Source organism: Microcebus murinus, chromosome 17 (assembly GCF_040939455.1).
Source record: "Microcebus murinus isolate Inina chromosome 17, M.murinus_Inina_mat1.0, whole genome shotgun sequence".
In the NCBI taxonomy this organism is placed as follows: domain Eukaryota; kingdom Metazoa; phylum Chordata; class Mammalia; order Primates; family Cheirogaleidae; genus Microcebus; species Microcebus murinus.
The window spans coordinates 11794781-11822187 of NC_134120.1; the positions used below are offsets into that span (position 1 = coordinate 11794781).

Below are 27407 nucleotides of genomic sequence, written 5' to 3' on the forward strand. Positions count from 1 at the left end.
CTTTCTTTTTTTTTTTTTTTTTTTTTTTTTTTTTTGTTTTGTTGCCAGGGGGGGACATTTTCTCTTCTGAGTACAGAAGAAAAGGGCCTTGTCACTGAAAAAAAGGGAAATAGATCATTTTAAAGCTGAAGGCTGTCTTATGTGGTGCAGGGAGGCAGATAAACATGTGGGTCCCTCACCCAGATTATCTGCCTGGAAGTCTCAACCATGCTGTTCACAAGCTATATGACACAGACTCTGTACAATTAAAAACAGATGTGTTTTCTCATTGGTAATATGGGGAAAACAAAGGCACCTACGTTAATGAGTTGCTGTAAGGTGCAAGTAAGCAAATACATATTCCAACTCAGTGAGGGTCCACAGTCATTACCATTATTCTACATACAGAAACACCATGCATATGCAGAGAATAAGGATCCAGTAAAAGTGGACTTACCGACAGAATTCAAAGAAAGCTTTTCCACTTCTTGGTATGTCTTACAGGCATTTGATCGTGGCAGCCAGCCCAGGCTGATAAATGGTGAGGTTGACAGAAGAATGCTGTGATCCTGACAGCTCAAACAACTTATTTTTCTGTTTCATTTTTATATGAAAAATTAGAAATTTGCCATTCAAAATGGCTTCTGTTTCTTTTTCCACCTGTTCTTCTCATTGTCAGCATGTTAAGTTAGTGAGGTAAATAACCTTCTGACTGACCTTAAGCAAAGGAAAACACTGGTGTGGCTGCAAGGAGCATGGGAGGTAACCAAGAGGATCACTGCCAAGGCAGAGCATGTAGGAGAAAGCAATAGAACCCTGTTCTCCACAGTTTGATGACACATCTACTCAGTATCTCTTCAGATGCAGAATTAGAACTATTTTCCTGGTTTTGCAGAACAGTTACTGAGGAAATTGTAAGGATGAACAAAACTTTTCAGAAATGTAAAATAGTCAATGTAAGCTCTTTAGCCATTTGGTATTGCAAGTGTGCCTTAAAAACAGTTACATATTCAAGAACAGAAAGAATTGTTTTTACAACTGGGGAAGTGTACAAAGGGATGGAGCTGAAAGGAATAAGAGGAAGTTGAAATTTTAAACTTATTCTCATTGGTATTAGAAGGGCACCTACATGCATTTCAAATAAGCCAAAGATTGCCAAAGACTGCAGATTTGCAATTTTTTTCCACATATTAAAAAGGAAGTACACTGCTAGAACAAACAGTCACATCTGTCTTTCATCAATTTTCATGTTCATAAAAGTGAGTGTTATCGTGGTTGTGAAATCTAAGGTTCTTTTACTGGAAACACCAACTGCAATGAAGAGGGAGTGGCAGAAAGAGGAAAGGTATATATATATTCAGGATCTCGCCATACAGAACACTGAGACTCTCATAGGCTTCCTGACAACCTCTGCTCCCTCCAAGAACACAGGTGAGTGCGTCCAGATGCTCCACATAACTATATGAATCAATTTTAGAATAATAACAATAATGTGTTTTATATCATGCATCTACTTTATTCTGTCTAATTGTATTTTGCTTATTCTGCAAGGGCTAAATTAAAATACCCATTACATCAGACTTATCCTTTCAATTATTTATTTGCAAGTCAACAAATGCACCCTTAAAAGCATGGGGGTAGTTGGAAGACTGCCTTGCAGACACAGAACTGTGAAAGAAAAGTCAGAGGTGCCTCTTGAGAGCTGGCTGCATGCCACCCACAGTAATCTTAATCTGAGTGTTTCTTATAAAGCCTTTCTAGCAAGACCTAGTACCACCCCCCATGAAGAACAGATAAAGATGTTCTATTTCCTGTTGACAAAGTCTTAGAAAATAGTAATTTCATGAGTCTTGTAATTTTGACATTAATACATGACCTTGTAGAAGGCTTGAAAAGTAAAAAGAAAGAAAATTTTAATTGCCAGAATCCTATAACCCAGATATGTCACTTTCTGTAAGAAAATGTTATTATGAAGTGATTCTCCATTCAGTAAAGTGATTTTAAAATGAATCTGATGCTTTTCCAGGAGTTCTAGATCACACCAAGGTCACCATGAAGTCACTCAGTGAAGCAAACACCCAGTTTGCTTTAGATATGTTCCGACAGTTTGGAAAATCAAAGAAGGACAACATCTTCTATTCCCCTTTCAGCATCACATCAGCATTTGGGATGCTTCTATTAGGGTGCAGAGAAAACACTGCACTACAAATCGAGAAGGTAGGTGACAGCTGTGGTATCTTGGCCTGTTTGAACGTTGCTATCCATTGCTGTGTCAGTGAGCATGTGGATGGCACCAGATCTGGTGGCCTATGGAGTGGCAAGGAGCCTCATGGGTGGTGGAGGGGCTGATGGGAAGTACAAGGGCTGGGAAGAAATTCCCATAATTGAGTGAGCATTGATTTAAACAGAGCTTCTGAATAAAGTTTTCTTCTCCCACTTCATATCTCTTCCAGGTCCTTCACTTCAATCAACTCACAGAAAACGCAAAACAAAGAACTGCCACATGTCATGTGAGTCACAAAGCACTGCAGTTCAGAAATAGCTTTAGATATCTCAGTGGGTGGTAGTTTAAACTGGGACTTCATAATAAATTAAGAAACTAAAGGCAATTTTTAGAAGTATTCTGGGACAAAAAAATATTGTGGCATACACAGTGGTTTTGCATTTCATGTCACATAATTATTATTTTCACATTTTGCTTTACTGTCAGAAGGTCAGCATTGCACTTAAGATAATGGTTCTAGAGCTACATATGCTATGTTCAAATTCCAACTCTGCTCTTCACACATAGCAAACGCAGAGAAGATATAACTGCTGAGTCACACTGACCTCATACCAACAAACTAGGGGTAATAAAAAATCTGACTCAATACGTGCAAATACATGCAAACATTTACAACACTGCCTGGCCTCTAAAAAGCCATAATAAAAGATATTATTATAAAATAATAATTATACTAATGACAATGTTGCTAAAATAATTTAATTTTCATTGTCATCAGTGAGATCAAGAAGAATAAGCAAAATACCAAGTATATTTTGAGAAATGATACATATGAAATATATTGATTTAGAGCCTCAATGGTGCAAAACGCTTAGCTACAAAGTAGAAGGTTCTAGAATCAGACAGGTTTAGGTTCAAACCTTGGAATTTCTAATTCATGTCTCTTTAGACAGGTTTTTTAATTCTCTGAGTTTTCTTGTTTTCATCTGAATTGGACAAAAGACTTCGAGCTACCCATGTAAAGCCCTCAGATGATTACCAGGCACACACCGCTCTTACATACAGAGAATGACCATCATGAGGAAAGAGCCATAAATCGCAGTCAATGTGTCTTAGAAGATGATTCCATCAGGGGGTAGAACAGCGCTTCATGTCATAACATATTTAAAAAATTGAAACTTCCACATAATCATATCCTTGATGGCTGTTAGAAATGAAAAATAGTTCTTGCCCATGAAAGCTTAGAGTTTAGCAGGGAAGTTATACTTAACTGTTTAAACCAATGAGGGGACAATTCAATGGTAGAATGGTATTGCATCTTTAATTCAAAAAATAAAACATTGCATGTCTTAGAACAAGAAGAAAGAATGTACTGGAAAAGTTCAATGTAAGGTAGATTTCAAAGAGTATTTGAGGTAAAAATGCAGCAAATGTCAAGGAATTGGCACAAAAGGTCATATTTGAGACCACCCACCTTTAGGTATTGACACCACAGATTTAGCATGAGTTTAGTAATTTCATTGATACGGTATTTCAATGAGGTCCTTTTTGATGTTTGAAGGATGAAAAGCCAGGAAATGTGCATCACCAATTTCAAAAGCTTTTGACTGAATTACATAAACGCACTGATACGTATGAGCTGAAGATTGCAAACAAGCTTTATGAAGAAAAGACTTACCAATTCCTTGAGGTAAATTTCAACTGACCTACCATAACTTTCCTCTGCCTCCTGGGTCCTACGTGTCTGAATGGTCTAATGTGGCAGGGCAAGGAAGATGAGTCTGTTCCTCTCAGGTGGAGAGCATTCACTCAGGGTGCATAAGTTCCAATACCACAGCTCCATTCCAGACTCTGATAATGCACGGAGAAAGTGTGGTTTTAGGGATAATCTGATGAGGAAACAGGAGATGTGTTAGCACAGTGAGTCATGACGTGTCAGTAATATATAGCACGTGTTGGTGGAAATTGTAAGGCTCATGGGATATTATTGGAGTAGGCAGGCTTGAGTGAGTCCCTGGGGACAGCTGAGGAATACTGAATGCCTGAGGAAGACACAAAGGTGAGAGATGTCTTGGTTGGAATTACTGGAAAGAAGTCTCAGAAGCAAGTCACCTGCTTAAGAGCAAGGTGCTTTGAAGCTTGCCAACCACAGCCTCTTCTGCCTCCATGTCTGCCAGGTGACTTTGACCTACAGTTACCTCCATCTTGTGACAGCCTGCACTCCTGTCAGGTGGACTACATGACAGCTGCACAAAAATAGGCTTGGGCAGGAGATAGTGGATGTGTTCACGGTCTGGACTCACCTTACTATAATTATAAATAATTAAATTTGGTAACAGTAATAAATATCTACTGATACCTTACCATTAATTCCTCTTTTATTTTTTTCCAATCTCAAAGCAATATTTAGACAATGTTAAGGAATTTTACCTGGCCAGTGCGGAATCTGTTGATTTTCAAAATGCTGCAGAAGAAAGTGAAAAGAAGATTAACACCTGGGTAGAAACTCAAACAAATGGTAAGAGGACTGCCCATTATAGGAACATTTTTGATTCTCCTGTGTGAGTGAGCCCTGTGCTTGACACTACATGAGGTTCTGAGTGTTGGTGCAGAGATGGATTTGCAGAGCGGAGGCAGGAGGACTCGGCAGAAGATGAAACGGTCCACGATAATATGGGAGAGCCAAGGGGAAATCCCACGGGAGGGATTCACAGGAAGCTAATTATGCAGAAACACAGGTGGAGAACTCTTTGCACATGGCCCACATGACCCACATGACTGTATCTTTGTGGATCCCAAGTCTCTGCACAGGCCCATTTCAAGGTCATATCATTTTCTTTAAGTCAGACCCAATTTTTGACTATGGATCTTTAAGAGAAAACATTACAAATGGTCCGTTCTCCTTCACTAACTGGAAAATGAGCAGCCCTCCTATAAGCCACTCTTTTTACCACCTGAGCTGGAGCTACAAGAACCACACCCACACCCACATAGTCTGCAGGGATTGTCACAACTGTTTTACTGAGGCATAGTAGAGAGTTTCATTCTATGAACATCCATCCTACCTCCCAACTGTCATTACAGGACAAATTTACAGCAATTCAACATGGGAATAATGGAAAAACTCCCCATGAAGTAGTGGCTGACAAAACAGGGCGTGTATTTCAGAGCATAGACTTCATATTCGTCCTAAATTACAATCAAGTCCTAATCCTCTTTGAGTAAGCCCACATTTGAAAAAAATAGGAAGACAGGAAGGTAGAAATGAATTCTATATAGATATGTTGAAAGAGCACAAAAAATCGGTTTATCACTATTCAGTGTATATGACTGACGTCACCCATAGACAGAGAACCTGCACCCCTTTCCCATCACGAGGAGTGGTATCTCCTACAGGGCTAACTCTATGGGGCTGCAGCCATGAGGACAGCTGAGTCTGGTGAATGGTTAGTCAGTGAGTTTCTAATGTAGTGACTTGGTGAATAATTAATGATCACTCATGAACTTTTGCAAAGCATCTTCCAGACAAACCACTTGTACCTTGCATGACAGATGCTTTTCTTTCCTTTCCTTGCAGGAAAAATCAAAGACCTTATTCCTAAGGAGACTCTTGACAGCAGCACCTTACTGGTTCTTGTGAATGCAGTCTATTTCAAAGGGCAGTGGGAGGAGACATTTAATAAAGAAGATACAAAAGAGGGAGAATTTTGGCTGAACAAGGTATTGCCTATAATTTATTTATATAATGTAATGCAGTTATACAGGAGATATTATTTTTTTATTTCAGAAAATTATGATGGTACAAATATTTTGGATACAAGTAATGCCTTTGCCTTACCCAAGCCAGGGCTAGAGGTGTGCCCTTCCCCTGTACAGTGTGCTCCATCTCCATTAGTTGTGAATTTACCCACCTACCCCCCCAACCTGACTGGCACCCAGTGAATATTACTACCAAGTGAGTACCTTCGTGTTGATCAGTTAGTATCAATTTGATCGTGAGTACATGTGTGATCACCATATTTTTTGTAGTTGAGTAGTATTCCATAGTACACATGTACCACATTTTCTTAATCCACTCATGTCAAATTTAAACACATCTAATGGGATGTACCATGCAAAGTAAAACATTTCATTCTTATAACTTTATTTAGCTACAAATACCTACAGAAACTCTTTTCTCCTATTCACAAATTTCCTGCCTTATTCCTTAGAAAGAGAAAGATGTGTTGGTAACTCAATACTATTATCATTTTTGGCTTGTGTCTCACTTAGTATTTGTTTGGCACATTAATTTATTGCAGGGCACAAGCAAATCTGTACAGATGATGAATCAAAGAGAAACCTTTAATTTTGCCTTGCTGGAGGATGTGCAGGCTAAAGTTCTGGAAATACCATACAAAGGCGAAGACCTAAGCATGATTGTGCTGCTGCCAAATGAAATAGATGGTCTGCAGAAGGTAAAACCTTGCATGCACAATCCTTCTATTGCCCGATTTTCAAGTACCAAGTCTAAACAAGGCTAAAGATTTTAGACAAAGGAGCCTCAAACTAATAAAGGATTAAAACTGAGGAACAATGATTCACTTTTCTCTTAAACATCTTTTAATATAAGACATGATAAAAACAGAAGGCTTAAGCAATTATTAATTAACTATAGTTATATACAGTGGATCTCAATTTGATGGCAGTACTATGCAACAATTTACACTTGATTGAGAGAAATGTATAGCACTGTGGGAAAAATTTAAAAATCCATAAAGCAAAAAAGTAATTATAATAGTGTAGATGCTGTAGTTGCAGAATGTGGCAAGTAATGTATACAAGAAAGGAAGAGTCTATTACAATTAGACACATTTAGGAAGTTGTTGGCATAAGAAATAGTGAAATAGAGTTAAGTACAAACTGATATGATGATTCTGTTTTTACATATAAATACATACGTACATACATATATACTTACACATAAATAATCAAATGTACTTACATAATCAACACTGTTATTTTTCTTATTAGAATATCTAATAAACTGGACCTTTTGTATTTTTATTTATTGCTAAAATAAAAACTTTATACATATTCATTCTCTGTTAAGCTGTGTTAGAGGTCTGTAGTTAACTATATCAGTTTCTTTTTATCATTTTTATAGCTTGAAGATAAACTCACTGCTGAGAAATTGATAGAATGGACAAGCTCACAGAATATGAGCAAGAGAGATGTGGATCTATACTTACCTCGGTTCAAGGTGGAAGAGAGCTACGACCTCAAGGACGTGTTGATGGCCATGGGGATGGTGGACGTTTTCTCTCCACAGGATGCTGACCTCTCAGGCATGACTGGGAATCGGGGTCTTGTAGTGACTAAAGTCCTGCACAAGGCATTTGTAGAGGTCACGGAGGAGGGAGCAGAGGCTGCTGCTGCCACTGGCATACTTATCAGTAAAATATCTACTCAATATTCAATTTACGAAGAGTTCCATTGTAATCACCCATTCCTATTCTTCATCAAGCAAAATAAGACCAACAACATTCTCTTCTTTGGCAGAGTCTCTTCCCCTTAGATGTGATTGGCCTGTAATTATTATAAGATGTTCACAGAATTGTTCTAGTAAACTGATTGCTGGAAACAAGAGGTTGTCTTGATTCATTTTTCTTTTCATACTCATAATCGTCACCAAGAATTTACTGGTTCAAATAGCACTTCTTTCTGTCTTTCTCTTTCTAAACACACATATAAATCTACCTTATTTCCAATAAAAATTTCCTTGGGGAAATATGTCCAACTTCAATAATACTAAAGGTTATTTCAATACAATATCTTCTAAATTTGAAATGTAATTGTTTGCAACCTACTTTTTTGATTTTTTTTCATTTCATCATATTGTGGGGGTACAAATGTTGTTAAGGTTACATATATTGCCCTTGCTATCCCTCTCCCCTGGAGTCAGAGCTTCAAGCGTGTCCATCTTCCAGGTGGTGGGCATCACACTCATTATGTAAGTATATACACATCCCCTCCTCCCCACTCCCACTTCCTGACACCCGATAAAAGTTTGTGGGGTTTTTTTGACTTTCTGGCTACATTTTATATCTTTGCCTCTCTAGCAAGGGTTAAAGGTATGCCTTTCCCCTCCACAATGCTCGCCACATTCTTAAGTTGTGAGACTGCCCCTCTACCCCCGAATCCCTGGTGAATACCACCACCTTTTGAGCACCATAGTTTTAATCAGTCAGTACCAATTTGATGGTGAGTACATGTGGAGCCCATTTTCCTGATCTTGTGTCGCCTCACTTTGGATAATGGGCTTAAGCTTAATCCAGGATAGTATAAGCGATGCTAGCTCACTGTCATTTCTTAACATTGAGTAATATTCCATTATAAGCATATACCAAATTTTAATTACCCACTCATGAATTGACGGGCACTTGGGTTGTTTCCACATCCTTGCAATAATGAATTGTGCTGCCATAAACATTCGGGTGCAGATTGTAAGATACTGGGCTATAAGGACAATGGACACCTTCCAGCTTCTGTTTACTGCTTGTTTGCTAACAGCAAGGCATTATGAGTACATTATGGGATGCAGAGGAAAAAGACAAAGAACGCAGAAACCGAAGTCTCTCAGCTAGGTCCTGGAACTGGTTAGAGCCTATCAGGGGCAGGATGAAGTAAGAATCACTGTGGGGGCGGATGCATGATCAGTGTGTAAACAACTTAGCTATAAAAGGGTCACTAGCACACAAAGGGGGGGTCCCTGCTTGAAGAAGAGGCCACTGCGCTGGCACTCTGGGGGCTCAGACCCTAGCTCGAGCTAGACAATAAAACTCCTTTTGATAATTACAGCCTCGGTGACTCTGTCTCTCTGTCTTGTGGCCCAGCAAATCTCGAATATAACAAGATATCTTTGTTATAAAATGCATTTTTGTCTTTTGGGTAGATGCCTAATAATGCTATTTGCTGGATCGAATGGTATTTCTATTTTTAGCTCTTTGAGATATCACCAAATTCTTTTCCACAGAAGTTGCACTAATTTGCAGTCCCACCAGCAGTGTAAGAGTTTTCCTGTCTCTCCACATCCTCCTCAGCATTTGTTGTTTGTGGATTTTTTGATAGAGGCCAATCTCACTGGGCTTAGGTGATATCTCATTGTGGTTTTGATTTGCATTTCTCTAATGATTAGAGATGTTGAGCGTTTTTTGTATGTTTGCTGGCCATTATTCTGTCTTCTTTTGAAAAGTTTCTGTTCATTTCCATTGCCCATTTATTGACAGAGTTGTTTGATTTTTTCTGGTTGATTTTTTAAAGTTCTAGACAGATTCTTGTTATCTGCCCTTTATCGGATGTATAGACAGCAAATATTTTCTCCCGTTCTGTAGGTTGTCTATTTGCTCTAATAATAGTTTCCTTGGCTGTGCAAAAGCTTTTTAATTTGATCAGATCTCATTTATTTATTTTTGTTGCTGTGGTGATTGTTTTGGGGATCTTCTTCAAAAATTTTTTGCCTATGTCCTTTGCCTTTGCCAATGTCTGAAAGGGTCTTCCAACATCTTCTTCTAGAATTCTTAAGGTTTCATGCCTTAGGTTTAAGTCTGTTATTCATCTTGAATTGACTTTTATGAGAGGTGAGCAGTGGGGATCCAGATTCATTGTTCTGCATGTAGCTATCCAGTTTTCCCAGCACCATTTATTGAAAACAGATTCTTTTCCCCATTCAGTCCTTTTAACCTCAAACTACCTTTTAATAAAAGAAACACTAAATATCCAAGAAAAGCTTATTAGGCTTACTGGTATTTTAAACTGTACAAGAAAGCATTGTCAAATATGAAATAGCATGTAACTTTCTTTTGGTTGTATTTATATCAATGTATTATAAATACTTGTTCCAAAAGTATATAAGATTCCTAAAATTCTATTATGCCTTGGTATAATACTATCAATAATAATTATACATGCTAAATTGTTATATGCCACAGAAATAACTAAATCTCTTTGCTTCTTTAACCATGACTATTGCAAGGCTTTTATCATCCACAATAATTATTTTACTTTGATTGTCATTAAACAACAATTTATAATCAACTACATCACTTCTCGCCTTTCGGCTAAGATCAAGTATAGTATAATCAACTACAATCCAAGAATTCCTTCTTTTATAAAAAGGTCATGGAAAGAACTAAAATATTTTTTATGACTTTTATTTAAAATATTACTGATTCTCTTGCTTTGTTTTCCAGAGTCATGACAACTTTCAAATAAAAACAAGTCTACCTGATATCTCCAGGATTTAAAACAATTGAATCCTGCTGGGCCCAACCTGTTAGGTGAGATTACAAGAGCCAATTATAAGGGACAGAATTAGTTTAAACCCTCCAGATCAAGGATGGGCACGCAAAAGCCTAAACAAATACTAAATGAGAGACTTTGCCTTTCTGGGCCAAGTGGATATCCATCCCAATCATAAAAATTTCCTGCTTCCCATAGACTTAGAGCTCCCTGAGCATAATCGTACTCAGTTATGGGGTTTATGCAAAAAGGGATGAAACAAGAATTTTATGAGCCTCCTTAGGACAAATTACTAAAGAGACTAAAATATTGTGACACAAGGAAAGTCCCTAAATCCCTCAGCTTAAATGGTTAACAATGATTGCATTTGCTACAAGTGTTTGGCTTCTTTTCTGTTGGCAAGTGGTAGAAAAAAAAATCCTGACTTTTTGTCCAAAACTCTTCACCCTCATAAATCTAAAGTTGATTTACTTGAAATACCAATTGCAATGAAGAGGGAGTGGCAGAAAGAAGAAAGGTATATATATTCAGGATCTCACCATTCATCACACAGAGACACTCTAGGCTTTCTGACAACTTCACCTCCTCGAGGAACACTGGTGAGTGTTTCCAGCCACTCCAGCTTAACACCATGAATTATTTTTTAGAATAATAATAATAATGTGTTTTATATCTACTTCATTCTGTCTAATTGTATTTTGCTTATTCTGCAAGGGCTAAATTAAAATACCTACTTCATCAAATTTATCCTTTCAATTATTTATTTGCAAGTGAACAAATGCATCCTTAGCAGCACGGGGGTGGGGAAGAGTGCCTTGCAGACACAGAACCTTGAAGGAAAAGTCAGAGGTGCCTCTTGAGAGCTAGCTGCATGCCACCCATAGAAATCTTCATCTGAGTGTTTGTTATAAAGCCTTTCTGCCTAGACCTAGTACCGCCCCCAATGAAGAACAGATAAAGATGTTCTATTTCCTGTTGACAAAGTCTTAGAAAATAGTAATTTCATGAGTCTTGTAATTTTGACATTAATACATGACCTTGTAGAAGGCTTGAAAAGTAAAAAGAAAGAAAATTTTAATTGCCAGAATCCTATAACCCAGATATGTCACTTTCTGTAAGAAAATGTTATTATGAAGTGATTCTCCATTCAGTAAAGTGATTTTAAAATGAATCCGATGCTTTTCCAGGAGTTCTAGATCACACCAAGGTCACCATGAAGTCACTCAGTGAAGCAAACACCCAGTTTGCTTTAGATATGTTCCGACAGTTTGGAAAATCAAAGGAGGACAACATCTTCTATTCCCCTTTCAGCATCACATCAGCATTTGGGATGCTTCTATTAGGGTGCAGAGAAAACACTGCACTACAAATCGAGAAGGTAGGTGTCAGCTTTGTTATCTTGACCTGTTTGAACGTTGCTCTCCATCACTGTGTCAGTGAGCATGCGTAGGACACCAGATCTGGAGGCCTATGGAGTAGCACAGGGCCTGATGTATGTGCAGGGGCTGATAGATACCACAGGGGCTGAGCAAAATTTCCATAACTGTGTGAGCACTAATTTAAACATAGCTTCTCAATAAAATTTTCTTCTCCCACTTTGTATCTCTTCTAGGTCCTTCACTTTAATGAAGTCACAGAAAACACAAAAGAAAGAGATACAAAGTGCCATGTGAGTCACAGAGCATTGCCCTTCAGAGAGAGCTTCAGATATATAAGTGGGTCACAGTATAAGCTGGAAATTTCACATAAACTAAGAAACTAAAGGCAATTGTTAGAAGAACTCCTGGACAAAAAAGAATATGGTGTACAGACTCGTTTGCATTTCATGTTGCATAATTGTTAGTTTGTGTTTTAGCTTTACTGTGAGCAAGTCAGCATTGTACTTAAGAGCAGGGGTCTAGAACTGCATAGCCTAGGATCAAATTCTAGCTCTGCTCTTCACACATAGTGAAAGTGAGTAAGCTACAACTGCTGAGCCTCACTGAACTCATCCCAGTTAAAGTAGGGATGACAAACAATCTGGTTCAATACATGCAAATACATGCAAACATTTGCAACAGTGACTGGCTTATTAAAAGCCACAATAAAAGTTATTATTATAAACTAATAATTATATTAATCACAATAATATCACTAAAATAATTTAATTTTAATTGTCATTAATGAAATCAAGAATAATAAGTAAAATTCCAAGTACATTTTGAGAAATGATATCTATGAGATATTTTGATTTAGAGCCTCAATGGTGCAAAACTCTTAGCTACAAATTACAGACTTCTAGAATCAGACAGGTTTAGGTTCAAACCTTGGATTTTCCAATTCATGTCTCTTTAGACCGGTTTTTTAATTCTCTGAGTTTTCTTGTTTTCATCTGAATTGGACAAAAGACTTCTCGAGCTACCCATGTAAAGCCCTCAGATGAGTACCAGGCACACACCGCTCTTACATGCAGAGAATGACCATCATGAGGAAAGAGCCATAAATTGCAGTCAATGTGTCTTAGAGGATGATTCCATCAAGGGGTAGAACAGCATGTCTATGTCATGTCACAACATATCTAAAAAATTGAAACTTCAACATAATCATATCATTATGGTTGTTAGAAATGAAATATGGTTCTTGTCCTTGAGAAGCTTAGAGTTTAGCTTTAGGAAATTACACCTAACCATTTAAACCAACGAGGGGACAATTCAGTGGTAGAATGGTGTTGCATCTTTAGTTAAAAAGAGAAAACATTGGATATGTTAGAAGAAGAAGAAAGAATTTACTGGAAGAGGTTAATTGTAAGGTAGATTTCAAAAAATATTTGAGGTAAAAAGACAGCAAATATCAGGGAATTGACACAAAAGGTCATCTTTGAGACCACTCACCTTTACGTATTGACACCACAGATTTAGCATGGGTTTAGTAATTACATTGATAGGGTATTTCAATGAGGTCCTTTTTGATGTTTGAAGGATGAAAAGCCAGGAAATGTGCATCACCAATTTCAAAAGCTTCTGACTGAATTACACAAACACACTGAAGCATATGAGCTGAAGATTGCCAACAAGCTTTATGGAGAAAAGACTTATCAATTCCTTGAGGTAATTTCACCTGATCTACCAAAACTTTCCTCTGCATCCTGGGTCCTACGTGTCTGAATGGTCTAATGTGGCAGGGCAAGGAAGATGAGTCTGGTCCTCTCAGTTGGGGAGCATATTGACTAAGGGTTCATCGGCTCCAATACCACAACTCCACCCCAGACTCTGATATTGCACCAGGAAAGTGTGGTTTTACGGATAATCTGATGAGGAAGCAGGAGGTGGGGTAGCACGGTGAGACATGACATGCCAGTAATATAGAGCAGGGATTGGTGGAAATTGTAAGACTCCTGGGATATTACTGGAGTGGGCAGGCTTGGGTGAATCCCTGGGGACAGCTGAGGAATACTGAATGCCTGAAGAAGACACAAAGGTGAGAGATGTCTTGATTGGAATTACTGGAAAGAAGCCTCAGAAGCAAGTCACCTGCTTCAGAGTAAGGTGCTTTGGAGCTTGCCAACCACAGCCTCTTCTGCCTCGATGTCTGCCAGATGGCTTTGACCTGCAGTTACCTCCATCTTGTGCCAGCCTGCACCCCTTTCACATGGATAATGTGGCAGCTGCACAGAAATAGGCTTGGGCAGGAGATAGTGGATGTGTTCAGGGTCTGGACTCACCTTACTATAACTATAAATAACTAAATTTGGTAGCAGTAATACATAGCTGCTGATACATTACCCCAATTCCTCTTTTATTCCATTACATCTTAAAGGAATATTTAGATAATATTAAGGAATTTTACCTGGCCAGTGCAGAATCTATTGATTTTCAAAATGCTGCAGAAGAAAACGAAAAGAAGATTAACTCCTGGGTGGAAACTCAAACAAATGGTAAGAGGACTTCCCATTATAGGAACATTTTTGAGTCTCCTGTGTGAGTGAGCCCTGTGCTTGACACTGTTTGGGGTTTTGAGGGTGGATGTAGAGATGGATTTGCAGAAAGAAGGCAGGAGGACTCTGCAGAAGATGAAACAGTACATGTTAATGTGGGAGAGCCAAGGGGAAATCCCACAGGAAGGAATCACAGGAAGCCAATTACGTAGAAACACAGCTGGAGAACTCTTTGCACCTGGTCGACATGACTATATTTTTGTAGATCCCAAGTCTCTGCACAGGCTCATTTCAAGATCATATCCTCTTCTTTAAGTCAGAGACAATTTTTGACTATAGATCTTTAAGGAAAAATATTCCAACAAGTCCCTTCTCCTTAATTAACTGGGAAATAAGCAGCTCTTAACCCACTCTGTAACCCACTCTTTTTACCACCTAAGATGGAGCTGAAGGGATTGTCACAGCTTTCTTTCTCATGCATGGTAGAGAGCTTACCAAAGGATTCATTCTATGAATATCCATCCTACCTCCCAACTGTCATTACAGACAAATTTACAGCAATTCAACATGGGAATGAATGGAATAACTCCCCAGGAAGTAGTGTCTGACAGCACAGGGCATGTATTTCAGAGCATAGAGTTCATATTTGTCCTAATGAAACATCAAGTCCTACACCTCTGTGTGTGAGCCCTAAGTTGACAAAAAGAGGAAGACAGGAAGGGAGGGAGAGATGAATTCTTAATAGATATGTTGAAAGAGCACATAAAATCAGTTTAAAAGTATTCAGTGTAGATGACTGAACTCAGCCATAGACAGAGAACCTGCACCCCTTTCTCATCACAAGGAGTGGAATCTCCTACAGGGGTAATTCTATCGGGCAGCAGCCATGAGCACAGCTGAGTCTGGTGAACTGTTGGTCAGTGAGTTTCTGAAGTAGTGAATTTGTGATTAATTAATGATCAGTCACAAACTTTTGCAAAGCATCTTCCAGACAAACCACTTGTACCTTGCATGACAGATGCTCTTTTTCCTTTCCTTGCAGGAAAAATCAAAGACCTATTTCCTAACAAGACTCTTGACAACACCACCATACTGGTTCTTGTGAATGCAGTCTATTTCAAAGGGCAGTGGGAGGAGAAATTTAATAAAGAAGATACAAAAGAGGGAGAATTTTGGCTGAACAAGGTATTGCCTACATTTTATTTATATAATGTAATGTAGTTATAAAGAGCATGTTAATTTTTTTTTTCAGAAAATTAGGTAGGTACAAAAATTTTGGATACAAGCAATGCCTTTGCCTCATACAAGCCAGGATTAGAGGTGTGCCCTTCCCCCATACAGTGTGCTCCATCTCCATTAGTTGTGAGCTTACGCACCCACCCTTCCCAACCTGACTGACACCAGTGAATATTACTACCAAGTGAGTACCTTTGTGTTGATCAGTTCATACCAATTTGATGGTGAGTACATGAGGTGCTTATTTTTTCATGCTTGTGATATCTCACTTCGAAGGATGCGCTCAAGCTCTATCCAGGACAATATAAGAGGTGCTCGATCACCATTGTTTTCTGTAGTTGAGTAGTATTCCATAGTATACATGAACAATGTTTTCTTAATCCACTCATGTCAAATTTAAACACATCTGATGGGATGTACCATGCAAAGTAAAACATTTCATTCTTATAATTTTATTTCGCTACAAATACCTACAGAAACTCTTTTCTCCTATTCACAAATTTCCTGCCTTATTTCTTAGAAAGAGAAAGATGTGTTGGTAACTCAATACTATTTTCATTTTTGGCTTGTGTCTCACTTGGTATTTGTTTGGCACATTAATTTATTGCAGGGCACAAGCAAATCTGTACAGATGATGAATCAAAGAAAATCCTTTAATTTTGCCTTGCTGGAGGATGTGCAGGCTAAAGTTCTGGAAATACCATACAAAGGCGAAGACCTAACCATGATTGTGCTGCTGCCAAATGAAATAGATGGTCTGCAGAAGGTAAAACCTTGCATCTGTAATCCTTCCATTGCCCGATTTTCTTCCTAAGGTAACAAGTCTCAACAAGGCTAAAGGTTTTGGACAAAGGAGCCTTAAACTAATGAAAAATTCAAAATGAGGAACAATGATTCACTTTTGTATTACACATCTTTTAACATAAGACCTGATACAAACTGAAAGCTTCAGCAATTATTAATTAATTAGAGTTATATGCAGTGGATCTCAATTTGATGGTAGTATTATGCAACAATTTTATACTTAATTGAGAGAAATATATAGCAACGTGAGAAAAATTTATAAATACTTAAAGCAAAAAAAGGAATTACAATAGGGTAGACACTGTAATTGCAGTATGTGTTTAGTGGTGTGTACAGGACAGGAAGAGTATATTACAAATTAATACATGTAAGAGGTTGTTGGCATAAGGAAAGTGAAATAGAGTTCATTTAGTATAAAATGATGTAATGATTCTGTTTATATATATACATGTACATACATATATACTTACACATGTATAATCCCATGTACTTATATAATCAGGACTGTTATTTTGTTTATTAGAATATCTAATAAAATAAATGTTTTGTATTTTTACTTAGTGCTAAAACAAAAGCTTCACACATATTCAATTCATTGTTAAGCTATGTTAGAGGTCTGTAGTTAACCATGTCATTTTCTTTTTTCATTTTTTTTTTTTTTTGAGACGGAATCTCACTTTGTCGCCCAGGCTAGAGTAAGTGCCGTGGCATCAGCCTAGCTCACACCAACCTCAATCTCCTGGGCTCAAGCAATCCTACTACCTCAGCCTCCCGAGTAGCTGGGATTACAGGCATGTGCCACCATGCTCGGCTAATTTTTTGTATACATATTTTTAGTTGGTCAATTAATTTCTTTCTATTTTTAGTAGAGACGGGTTCTCGCTCAGGCTGGTTTTGAACTCCTGACCTCGAGCAATCCGCCGCCTCGGCCTCCCAGAGTGCTAGGATTACAGGCGTGAGCTACCACGCCCGGCCTCTTTTTTCATTTTTATAGCTTGAAGATAAACTCACTGCTCAGAAATTGATAGAATGGACAAGCTCACAGAATATGAGCAAGAGAGATGTGGATCTATACTTACCTCAGTTCAAAGTGGAAGAGAGCTATGAACTCAAGGACATGTTGATGGCCATGGGGATGGTGGATGTTTTCTCTCCACAGGATACTGACCTCTCAGGCATGACTGGGAGTCGGGGTCTTGTAGTGACTAAAGTCCTACACAAGGCATTTGTAGAGGTCACAGAGGAGGGAGCAGAGGCTGCTGCTGCCACTGGCATAGCTATCAACCTAACATCTGCTTCTTATCCAATTCATGAAGAGTTCCATTGTAATCACCCATTCCTATTCTTCATCAAGCAAAATAAGACCAACAGCATCCTCTTCTTTGGAAGAGTCTCTTCCCCTTAGATGTGATTAGCCTGTAACTTTTATAAGATGTTCACAGAATTGTTCCAGTAAACTTATTGCTGGAAACAATAGGTTGTCTTGATTCATTTTTCTTTTCAATCTCATAGTCATCACCAAGAATTAATGGTTGAAAAAACATGTCTCTCTATCTTTCTCTTTCTACACACATATATAAATCTACTTTTTCTACAATAAAAATTTCCTTGGGGAAAATGTCCAACTTTAAGGTAATATAAAAGGTTATTTCAATACAATATCTTCTAAATTTGAAATATAATTGTTTGCAACCTAGTTTAACAAGCCAAACCAAATCTTGCTTTCTCTTCAAACTCATTAACCTAGACACCCACAGTTCTTTGAATTTAGGTGATATCTGGAACCCTTCTTATGTATCTAAATTTTATGATTCTGTAAAATACACTATCAATAAAATAATGACTTCAGTTAGTTTTTGTTTTACCTTTTGTCTTTCCACAAAATGCAAACAGCCAATCACACATAGAAAAGATAATTTCAAAGATATTAATAATACAGGCAGAAATATTTTAAACTAGAATAGGGCATGATGAGTCTAGAGTGGTAGGCAGCTGCTAGAACATAAAGAGCCTGTAAACCACATTAACAACTTTCTGTTTTATCCTGAAAGGAATAGGAAGCTCATTACAGGCTTTGATTATTTGTTTCTCTAAGAATGAAATAAAATCATTGTATCTGTATCTGAAAGATCCAATTCTGACTACTCTGATATAAATGGATGAGAATAAAGGACACTGTGGTTATTGTGACATACATTAGGAAACCATTAGAGTGGTGGTAGTGCAGATGGAGAGAATGAAACACCTTGTGAGAATTATTTAGGAACGATCGGACACAGAATTATGGCAACTGCTTAGATATAGGGAAGTGAAGAGAAGCCAAGAAAGACACCCAAGTTTCTGACCTAGCCAGCTAGATTTTGTTCTGGGGACAAGAGAGGATCATGGGTTAAAATTAGAATTGAATTTGAGGCTCTTTTAAGATCCAAATAGATTTGTCTGGCAGGCACATGAAAATATTAGTGCAGAACTCAGAAACAGTATATGTCCAGAAGCTCTTAATTAGTGACGTTCAATATAAAATTGCTGAGCTACTGGCATAAATACGGTAACTATACCTAAAGGCAAAGATGAGATCCTAGGGAGAAAGTTTAAATTCAGAAGAAAGGAGAGTCTAAAACTGACCTAAAGTATACCAATATGTAAAGACCAGAATTGAAAATTTTTATTTTCTAGGAGGTAGCGTTATTCATGGATCTATGTTTATCCCAGATTCCTCCCAGTCATTACTAAATCCCAGCTGATTTCAAAAATTACAAATTTAAAGGATTTGACCAAGGTCAAATTTTCCTCAGTAAATTTTCCTTCTACATCTTTAATTAGCTTGTATTTCTTTGTCCCTTAAAGTGTATTTTGCAACGTAATTTATGGTTACTGCTTATTTTGCTTCTAGGCTCTGTTTGGTTTCAAGAGTCTATAATTCCTGAACCAAGAGCTATGTGATTACCTGCTTCTCACAGATTATAGTCTCAGCTCATAGACCTGGAACATAGACACTGCGCTATTAACCATGCAAGAGAATCTATCGATAAAACATTGAATCATGAGATTCTGTAACTGTCCCAGGTACAATATGTCAGAAGACTGGTCTGTTGCCTAACTGGCTACTTCACAGGGAAGAAACAAACTAGAATTTCTTCTTCCAATTACACAGCACAATGAATAGAGACAAGATGACAGCACTTGTAGTTCATGTTTGCTAAACTCATTAAAAGAACAGAGGCTCACAGAATCACTGACACTTGCTCATGGAGGCCTAATGGTGCAAAGAGTGCTAAGGCTCTGAGATTCACTGTGTTTGAACAATGGTCCCAGACCTCCTGTGCAGCTTCACAGAGAACCAATGTTGGCATTTTGCACATTGAACCTAAACACATTTGATGTTTTGGCCTCTCAAGTTACTTACCCACATTACTTAATGGGTATTTATTGGAAGATAATGCCAAATAAGTGGCTGAGCAACATAAGGATAGAATCTGTCTCATTTTACTTTTTATCTTTACGGACCGTAGGAAAATCCTGGCACATAGTAAGCATACAAAACATACTTGAAGAAGTAGTGATTATGAACCAAATGGACAAATACTGTGAATGAACAAATGATCAAATTGTGGCTCTGGTGTAAGCAGATATAGCCAAACTGGTCTGTATGTCCTGTCTTCTCCAAACATGATTTCCTCAACTGCTGAGAGAAATTTCTAGAGGAAACCTGGGCTATCACCCTCAGTGAAGGGTAAAAAGGATGGGTTTCGGTTTATATACATGGGAGCTGGGGGGACCCCAAATTGCTCATCAGACAGAAGGAAGAAAGGAAGCTTAGAATTGACCTGATGAGATATGTTGGTGAGGGACTGAGTTAGGACTGGAACTAGTTAGTATTCATTCTCCACCTTGACCACTAGAGGTCTTTACCTTGTAACCTGAATCCATCTTTCCTTCAATGGCTGCCTGTGTCCAAATATACAAAACTTCTGTGAAAGTCAGGGGGGTATCTTTTCTCTTTTATAACGTTAACATACCAAAAAGAAAAAAAGGAACCCTCCTCTACTACTATATATATGATTTTTTTATTTCATCATATTATGAAGGTACAAATGTTAAGATTAGGTATATTGCCCTTGTCTCCTTTCTCCCTGGAGTCAGAGCTTCAAGCGTGAAGATCCCCCAACAGTGCACATCTGATTCATGTATGTATATACCCATTCCCTCCTCCCCCCTTGCACCTGCCTAACACCCGATAGATGTTATTTCTATGTATTCACTTAGATATTGATCACTTAATGCCAATTTGCTGGTAATTACATGTGGTGCTTGTTTTTCCATTCTTGGGCTACTTCACTTAGTAGAATGGGTTCCAGCTCTATCCAGGAAAATACAAGAAATGCTATATCACCATTGTTACTTAAAGCAGAATAGTACTCCATGGTATACATATACCACATTTTATTCATCCACTCATGTATTGATGGGCACTTGGAGGGTTTTTAGCGTATTATTGGGGTATAAGTGTTAAGGTTACTTATATTGCCTATGCCCCCCTCCTCCCTTAAGTAAGAGCTTCAAGCATGTCCATCCTCCAAACGTTGCACATCTTACTCATTGTGGTTGTATACACCCATCCACCCTCCCCCCCTCCCGACACCCGATAAATGTTATTCCTATATGTCCATTTAGGTATTGATCCGTTAATACCAATTTGCTGGTGAGTACATGTGGTGCTGGTTTTTCCATTCTTGAGATACTTCACTTAGTAGAATGGGTTCCAGCTGTATCCAGGAATATACAAGAGGTGCTATATCACCATTGTTTCTTAAAGCTGAGTAGTACTCCATGGTATACATATACCACATTTTATTAATCCACTCATGAATTGATGGGCACTTGGGTTGTTTCCACAGCTTTGCAATTGTGAATAGTGCTGCTATAAACATTCAAGTGCAGGTGTCTTTTTTGTAGAATGTCATTTGTTCTTTGGGGTCGATGCCCAGTAATGGGATCAAATGGTAGATCTACTTGTATTGCTTTAAGGTATCTCCATATGGCTTTCCATAGAGGTTGAACTAATTGGCAGACCCACCAGCAGTGTAGGAGTGTTCCTATCTCTCTGCGTCCACGCCAACATCTATTGTTTTGAGACATTTTGGTAAAGGCCATTATTAATTGAGATCAGTGATATCTCATCACAGTTTTGATTTCATTTCCCTCATGATTAGAGATGTTGAGCATTTTTGCATATGTTTGTTGGCCATTATTCTGTCTTCTTTTGAAAAGTTTATGTTCATGCCCTTTGCCCACATTTTGATATGGTTGTTTGATTATTCTTTGCTGATTTTCCTGAGTTCTAAATAGATTCTAGTTATCAATCCCTTATCAGATGTGTAGGATGCAAAAATTTTCTCCCATTCCGTAGGTTGTCTGTTTGTTCTTGTGACTGTTCCTGTGGCTGTGCAGAGCTTTTTAGTTTGACCAGGTCCCACTTATTTTTCTTGCTTCCATGATTGCCTTTGGGGTCTTCTTCATAAATTCATTGCCTAGGCCGAGATCTAGAAGAGTATTTCCAATGTTATCCTCGAGAATTCTAATAGTTTCATACCTTAAGTTAGAGAAAGGTGTGGGTCCTGCTTCAGTCTTCTACATATGGCTATCCAGTTTTCCCAGCATCATTTATTGAATAAGGATTCTTTTCCCCAGTGTATGCTTTTGTCTGCTTTCTCCAAGGTTAGATGGCTATATGAGGATGGTTTTATTCTGGGTTCTCTGTTCTGTTCCACTGGTCAATGTCCCTATTTTTGTGCCAATATGAAGCTGATTTAATTACTACAGCTTTGTAGTATAGTTTGATATCTGGCAAATTGATACCACCCATTTTGTTTTTATTACCTAGAATTGCTTTTGATTCATGGGGTCTTCTCTAGTTCCATACGAAGCATAAAATTATTTTATCTATATCTGTCAAAAATGATGTTGGCATTTTGATAGGGATTGCATTGAATCTGTAGATCACTTTGGGTAGTATAGAGATTTTAAAAGTGTTGAGTCTGCAGACCAAGGAGCACAGTATGGATTTCCATTTGATTATGTCCTCTGCTATTTCCTTCCTCAGAGTTTCACAGTTTTCCCTGCAGAGCTCTTTTATCCCTTTTGTTAATTTTATGCTAGGTGCTTTATTTACTTTGTTGCTATTGTGAAGGGTATTGAGTCTTTAATTTGGAAAAAGAAGAACAGACCAAACCCAAACCCAGCAGAAGAAGTGAAATTAACAAGATCAAATCAGAACTAAATGAAATTGACAACAAGGAAGCTAGACAGAAGATTAATAAAACAAAAAGTTGGTTCTTCGAAAAAATAAACAAAATTGACACCACTTTGGCTAGACTAATGAAATAGAAAACAGAAATCTTAATAAATTCCATCAGGAACAAAAACGGAGAGATTACAACAGATTCCACGGACATACTAGACATAATCTATGAATACTACAAAAACCTTTATATTTGATTTTTTTAAGTGAAGGAGGGACTTCCATTCCAGATAAGATGGGTTGGACTTGTTTCTCCGTGATCCTCCCTGCTAAGTGCAAACAGAAGCCCCCAAACTACACAAGAGGCAAGCAATGGAATATTCTGAAAACTGATGAGAAAAAATAAAGGTGATTTGTGCTCCCAGGACTAGAGGGAAAAAACAGCAGCAAGTGATCTCACAGCCCATCACTCAAGAGAAAAGAAGACCTGGATCCTGCACTTCTTGACAGTCCAGGTAAGCTGATTCCTTTCCCTGGTAAATAGTGAGTCACCAGCAAGGGGAGGAATGGGAAGCTCTGGGAATCCTGATCAGCCAGGGGAAGTTCTCTCCTCTTCCTGAACTCATCTGCCACTCTGAGAGGTACCAGGTGGACAGGTAGCACCAGCAGGGAGGATCCAGGTGAAGGACTTAAAACTATTCCACGCTCGCATATTGACTATTTAAATTAAAGGCTCTTGAAAACAGTAAGTAGAAAGAGATCATTCTGAATTTTGTGCTGTTTCTTAAAAACAGAAGTTGAAATTCCCATGTGAAAGGTACCCTTCCCATACCAAAAGAAATAACGTTTTTATCCTCAAGGATGAGAAGTTAAGACTAAAAGAATTCTGTACAGGCCCTTTAAAATAACTCTTATCTTTTAAGTCCCCCCACATAATTTAGTAGCTTCTTCAAAATTTACTATTCTTTGTCCAGTGCAATATTTAAGTGACTGCAGGGGCCAGGTGAAAACCTAATTTCATTTTTCTCCCTTTTCCATGAAAATTAAATATTTAATTTAAAAAAAGTGAAAAGAGCATTATATAAGCTTTCCCTCCCAGATTTTCTTGCACTCAAACCTGAGTTTTTCCTTCAGCTAGGAAATTTCAAAGGAAATGATTGAGATACTTCTTCCTACCTGTCATTCAAGGACCCAGCTTATTTCAGTAAATTCTGATATTATGAGCTGATCCTATTTTAGGCCAAACTTTTGAATCTTTTGCTTTAAAGACTTCTTTTCAGAGAATATGCTACCTCCAGTTTCAATGACTACACACAGGCAGGCATACTCAGGACTGGAAAGACAATTCCCAGGAAGGCTTCACTGTATTGCTTATAGATAAAACATTCATTATGGCTGGACTTATCTCTGGACTAGGTTACCCATCCACTCTTTTTTTTTCTTTTTGCATAGGTCTACATTCAACTTTTATGGTGTTTATTGCACAAAAATAACTACACCACTCACCCCCCAAAAAAAAAAGGATGTATATATGCACACATGAATCAACAGTTTGAAATGAGATATAGTCATACATATGCATATATTATCATCAACACTTTGACACTAACTAAAAATGAGGCATATACTGATCAAACTTCATGTGAAATATATTGCTTCCCAAGTGTCATTTAAAAGACACACACACATAGAGAGACAGTAAACATTAACATTTGTTTGCATATTTCCCCTTTTCTCATCCAGCTTTCTGTCATTTTCTCCTTTCTTTACAGCATATCTTTTCTTTCCCAGTGAAAGACCCTCCTAAAGAGACAAGGCAGCTGAGCTCTAGGGGGACCTGGGTTCAAATCCCACCATTCTACCCCAACAGGGCATGTGATCTTCGCACATGTCCTTAACCCTGTGTGCCTGATTTCTATGAACTGAAGAGCCTTTCTAAAATGTGTGGTAAGAAGACAACAGCAGCCAGCTCACAGCATCGTAAGACTTCCCTATTGAAATCCACAATTACATCAATTCTAAGATCTTTAACATTTTTCACATCTTAATGTCTCTTGAGCTTAGTTCAGACATATTGGGCCACATGCAATGAGGCATCTTTGCCCTTCCCTGCTATGGTTTTCACACCAATGATGATTAAACAGGGTAAATTACCTAATGCCTCAAATTTCTCCTTCCCTTTTACCACTACTTTCCTTTTTCTTGAATATCCATCACTAAACATCCTGCTATCCAGGACTTGGATTTGGATTTTCTTGTGGTTTTAAGTCCACCTTTTATATATTGAATCATGTAATCAATAATCAATTGTATACATATAAATGTACATATTGATTAAATTAGTAAATTATTAAATATATAAAATTGATTATTGATTACATGATTCAATAATTCTGAGAGGTTGCCTTGGCCAAGAGGGTAAGGGGTCTTGATACCAAACTATCTGGCCAGCACTGCACTGTGCATTTCTGCTGCATTTAATAGTTTTACTTTCTCTTATCTATCTCAGTGTGCTACACCAACTCCTTTTCTTCTTTATATCACCTGCTTTTCCCCTAGTTTCCAAACTTTGCTTCTTTATTATTATATCACGTCTTCTCTCTAGAGATGACTTCAAACACTCACATTATTTTAACAACCTCCCAAAATGAAGACATCCAAATTTGTATCTGTAACCTGACTACTTCACCAGACTCTGTGCCAGTAAAACCAGCCGTCTAAACCTTTGATGTTTCTTAAAAAACTAAATCCAAATATTTCCAGATGGAGCATGTGAGTGAATGGTACCATCATTGAATCCTGCCAACTAAGTCAGATCTGTGAGTCATCCTACACCCCTTTTTCTTTTACCTCCATCATTCATTATAAAGTCCTGTAGTTCTTGTTTCTTAAATATTTCTTCAATTTCTCTTGGTATCCATCCTCCTATTATCGCATTAGTTCAAAATCTCTTAGCATTGATTATCAGAAATCTTCCTAATGAGCTTAATGCTACTTGTCCTTTAATCCTCAAAAAAATCCAAGGTTATTTTTTGAAATATGAATCCAATGACACCACCCACATTCTTAAAACCTTTGCACAGCTCCCCAGAGCTCTAGGAAACAAACAAGTCTTCCATCTTGACACAGGAGCCCTTCATCATTGGGTCAATACCCGGCCCACAATCTCATCGCCTGGCTCAGTGTCCCTTTCTGCATTTTTTTTTGCTTTAGCAAAATGGAATTATTTTTTGTTCCCCTAACACAATTTGTGTCTCTCTTCGCTCTGGTATAATGTTCCTCCTTTCAGACTTAGCCATTGTTAAACTGCTATTCATCCTTTAAACCCGGAACAGGTGTCTTCTCTTTTTCTTCTGAAGACCCTTTTAAATTGTACCAGCATCATTTCCTGGTTTTTCTATTTGTATTATAGTTGTGCAAAATTTTGCTTTCAAGGGAAACTGATGGAAGAGTACACAAAACCTCCTTATACACTTTTTGACATAACTTCCTCTGAATCTATAAGCATTTCAACATTTTTAAAGGATGCTTTATGGATGCTTCACATTGTATCACACCAAACATTAACAGATATATAGTCAAGAGTTGAAATTTAATACAATTTACAATTTAGACATCTTCATCAAGATCATTCAAAATTGTAAAATGGCATTTTCCTGTAGGTCTGGCAAAGAAAAATCCATGACTATGAGTCCAGGTTAGAGCCAACACCCTGCTTCATGCTAAATTGCAATAGTTCTTCCTATCCCTTTTGCATATGAGCACAAATTGCAGCGCAGTAGAAAAGACAAATTACATTTTACTATTATCATGAATCTGGTTTTGCTCTTGTGGTCTCAGGAACTTCTGGTGTCTACAGATCAGAAATTCTATGGTAAACTTAAACAAAATCTGCATCATTAAGTAAAGCAACACTCTTTCTCATAATCAGATGAAATAGCTAACTCACAAGTGGTGTCAATGCATCTTGTCATTCTCTTTCCTTGCCCCATCTTCTGGTTGCTGATAATTTAAGAACCCCAGAGCGATTACCTAGTCATGGTGACCTGGAGATTTGTCAGCCATGATCTTGCCTTAAAGAGGAAAAGCCACAAACCTTCCATGTCCGCAGGAAGTTGTGAGCTGTTGAGTTGCTGTTGCAGCCACTGATATGCAGTGTCACAAACTTTGTGGCCAGCTTTGTTGAAAGCACACAGCACCATTAAGGTACTGGTGACCTCTGAAACCTTTGCTAAAGAACACCCTTATAACTTTTGTAAAAAACCATATATTCCTTGACCAGTGGAACAGAACTGAGAACCCTTATATAAAACCATCCTCATATTGCCATCTAATCTTTGACAAAGCAGACGAAAACATACACTGGGGAAAAGAATCCCTTTTCAATAAATGGTGCTGGGAAAACTGGATAGCCACTTGTAGAAGGCTGAAGCAGGATCCACACCTTTCACCTCTCACAAAAATCATCTCATGCTGAGATGAGACTTATACCTAAGGTATTTCATACCTATGGTATAAAATTATAAGAATTCTAGAGGAAAATCTTGGAAACACTCTCCTAGACATTGGCCTAGGCAAAGAATTTATGAAGAAGACTCCAAAGGCAATCACAGCAGCAACAAAAATAAATAAATGGGAACTGATCAAACTAAAAAGCTTCTGCACAGCCAAACAGTCATGAAAGCAAACAGACAACCTACAAAATGGGATAAAATTTTTGCATCCTACAC

At 37.9% G+C, this 27407-nt stretch overlaps 2 protein-coding genes across 2 annotated transcripts; both read left to right on the plus strand.

Moving 5' to 3' along the window:
* Window positions 1-1280: 1280 nt before the first annotated feature.
* On the plus strand, window positions 1281-7829 carry LOC105876721 (serpin B3-like). The gene is made up of 8 exons (XM_012774463.3): window positions 1281-1410; window positions 2006-2196; window positions 2433-2489; window positions 3765-3893; window positions 4604-4721; window positions 5781-5923; window positions 6505-6660; window positions 7350-7829. The coding sequence occupies exons 1-8, from the start codon at window positions 1296-1298 to the stop codon at window positions 7758-7760; spliced, it is 1320 nt and encodes a 439-aa protein (XP_012629917.3). The 5' UTR covers window positions 1281-1295; the 3' UTR covers window positions 7761-7829.
* A 3207-nt stretch (window positions 7830-11036) lies between these two features.
* LOC105872253 (serpin B3-like) lies at window positions 11037-17910 on the plus strand. Its single transcript, XM_020282419.2, has 8 exons — window positions 11037-11082; window positions 11671-11861; window positions 12096-12152; window positions 13441-13569; window positions 14279-14396; window positions 15439-15581; window positions 16243-16398; window positions 17431-17910. Exons 2-8 carry the CDS (start codon window positions 11697-11699, stop codon window positions 17839-17841), a joined length of 1179 nt encoding a protein of 392 aa, XP_020138008.2. The 5' UTR covers window positions 11037-11082; window positions 11671-11696; the 3' UTR covers window positions 17842-17910.
* Window positions 17911-27407: the final 9497 nt, after the last annotated feature.

What these genes read in the sequence shown, in the direction of transcription:
- LOC105876721 (XM_012774463.3), top strand. Translation starts at nt 1,296, where the DNA reads ATGAAGAGGGAGTGGCAGAAAGAGGAAAGGTATATATATATTCAGGAT. An exon ending in AGACTTACCAATTCCTTGAG is followed by an intron (nt 3,894 to 4,603) that starts GTAAATTTCAAC and finishes CCAATCTCAAAG; the next exon opens with CAATATTTAGACAATGTTAA. An exon ending in GGTAGAAACTCAAACAAATG is followed by an intron (nt 4,722 to 5,780) that starts GTAAGAGGACTG and finishes CTTTCCTTGCAG; the next exon opens with GAAAAATCAAAGACCTTATT.
- LOC105872253 (XM_020282419.2), top strand. Translation starts at nt 11,697, where the DNA reads ATGAAGTCACTCAGTGAAGCAAACACCCAGTTTGCTTTAGATATGTTC. An exon ending in AAAGAGATACAAAGTGCCAT is followed by an intron (nt 12,153 to 13,440) that starts GTGAGTCACAGA and finishes TGATGTTTGAAG; the next exon opens with GATGAAAAGCCAGGAAATGT. An exon ending in AAATAGATGGTCTGCAGAAG is followed by an intron (nt 16,399 to 17,430) that starts GTAAAACCTTGC and finishes TCATTTTTATAG; the next exon opens with CTTGAAGATAAACTCACTGC.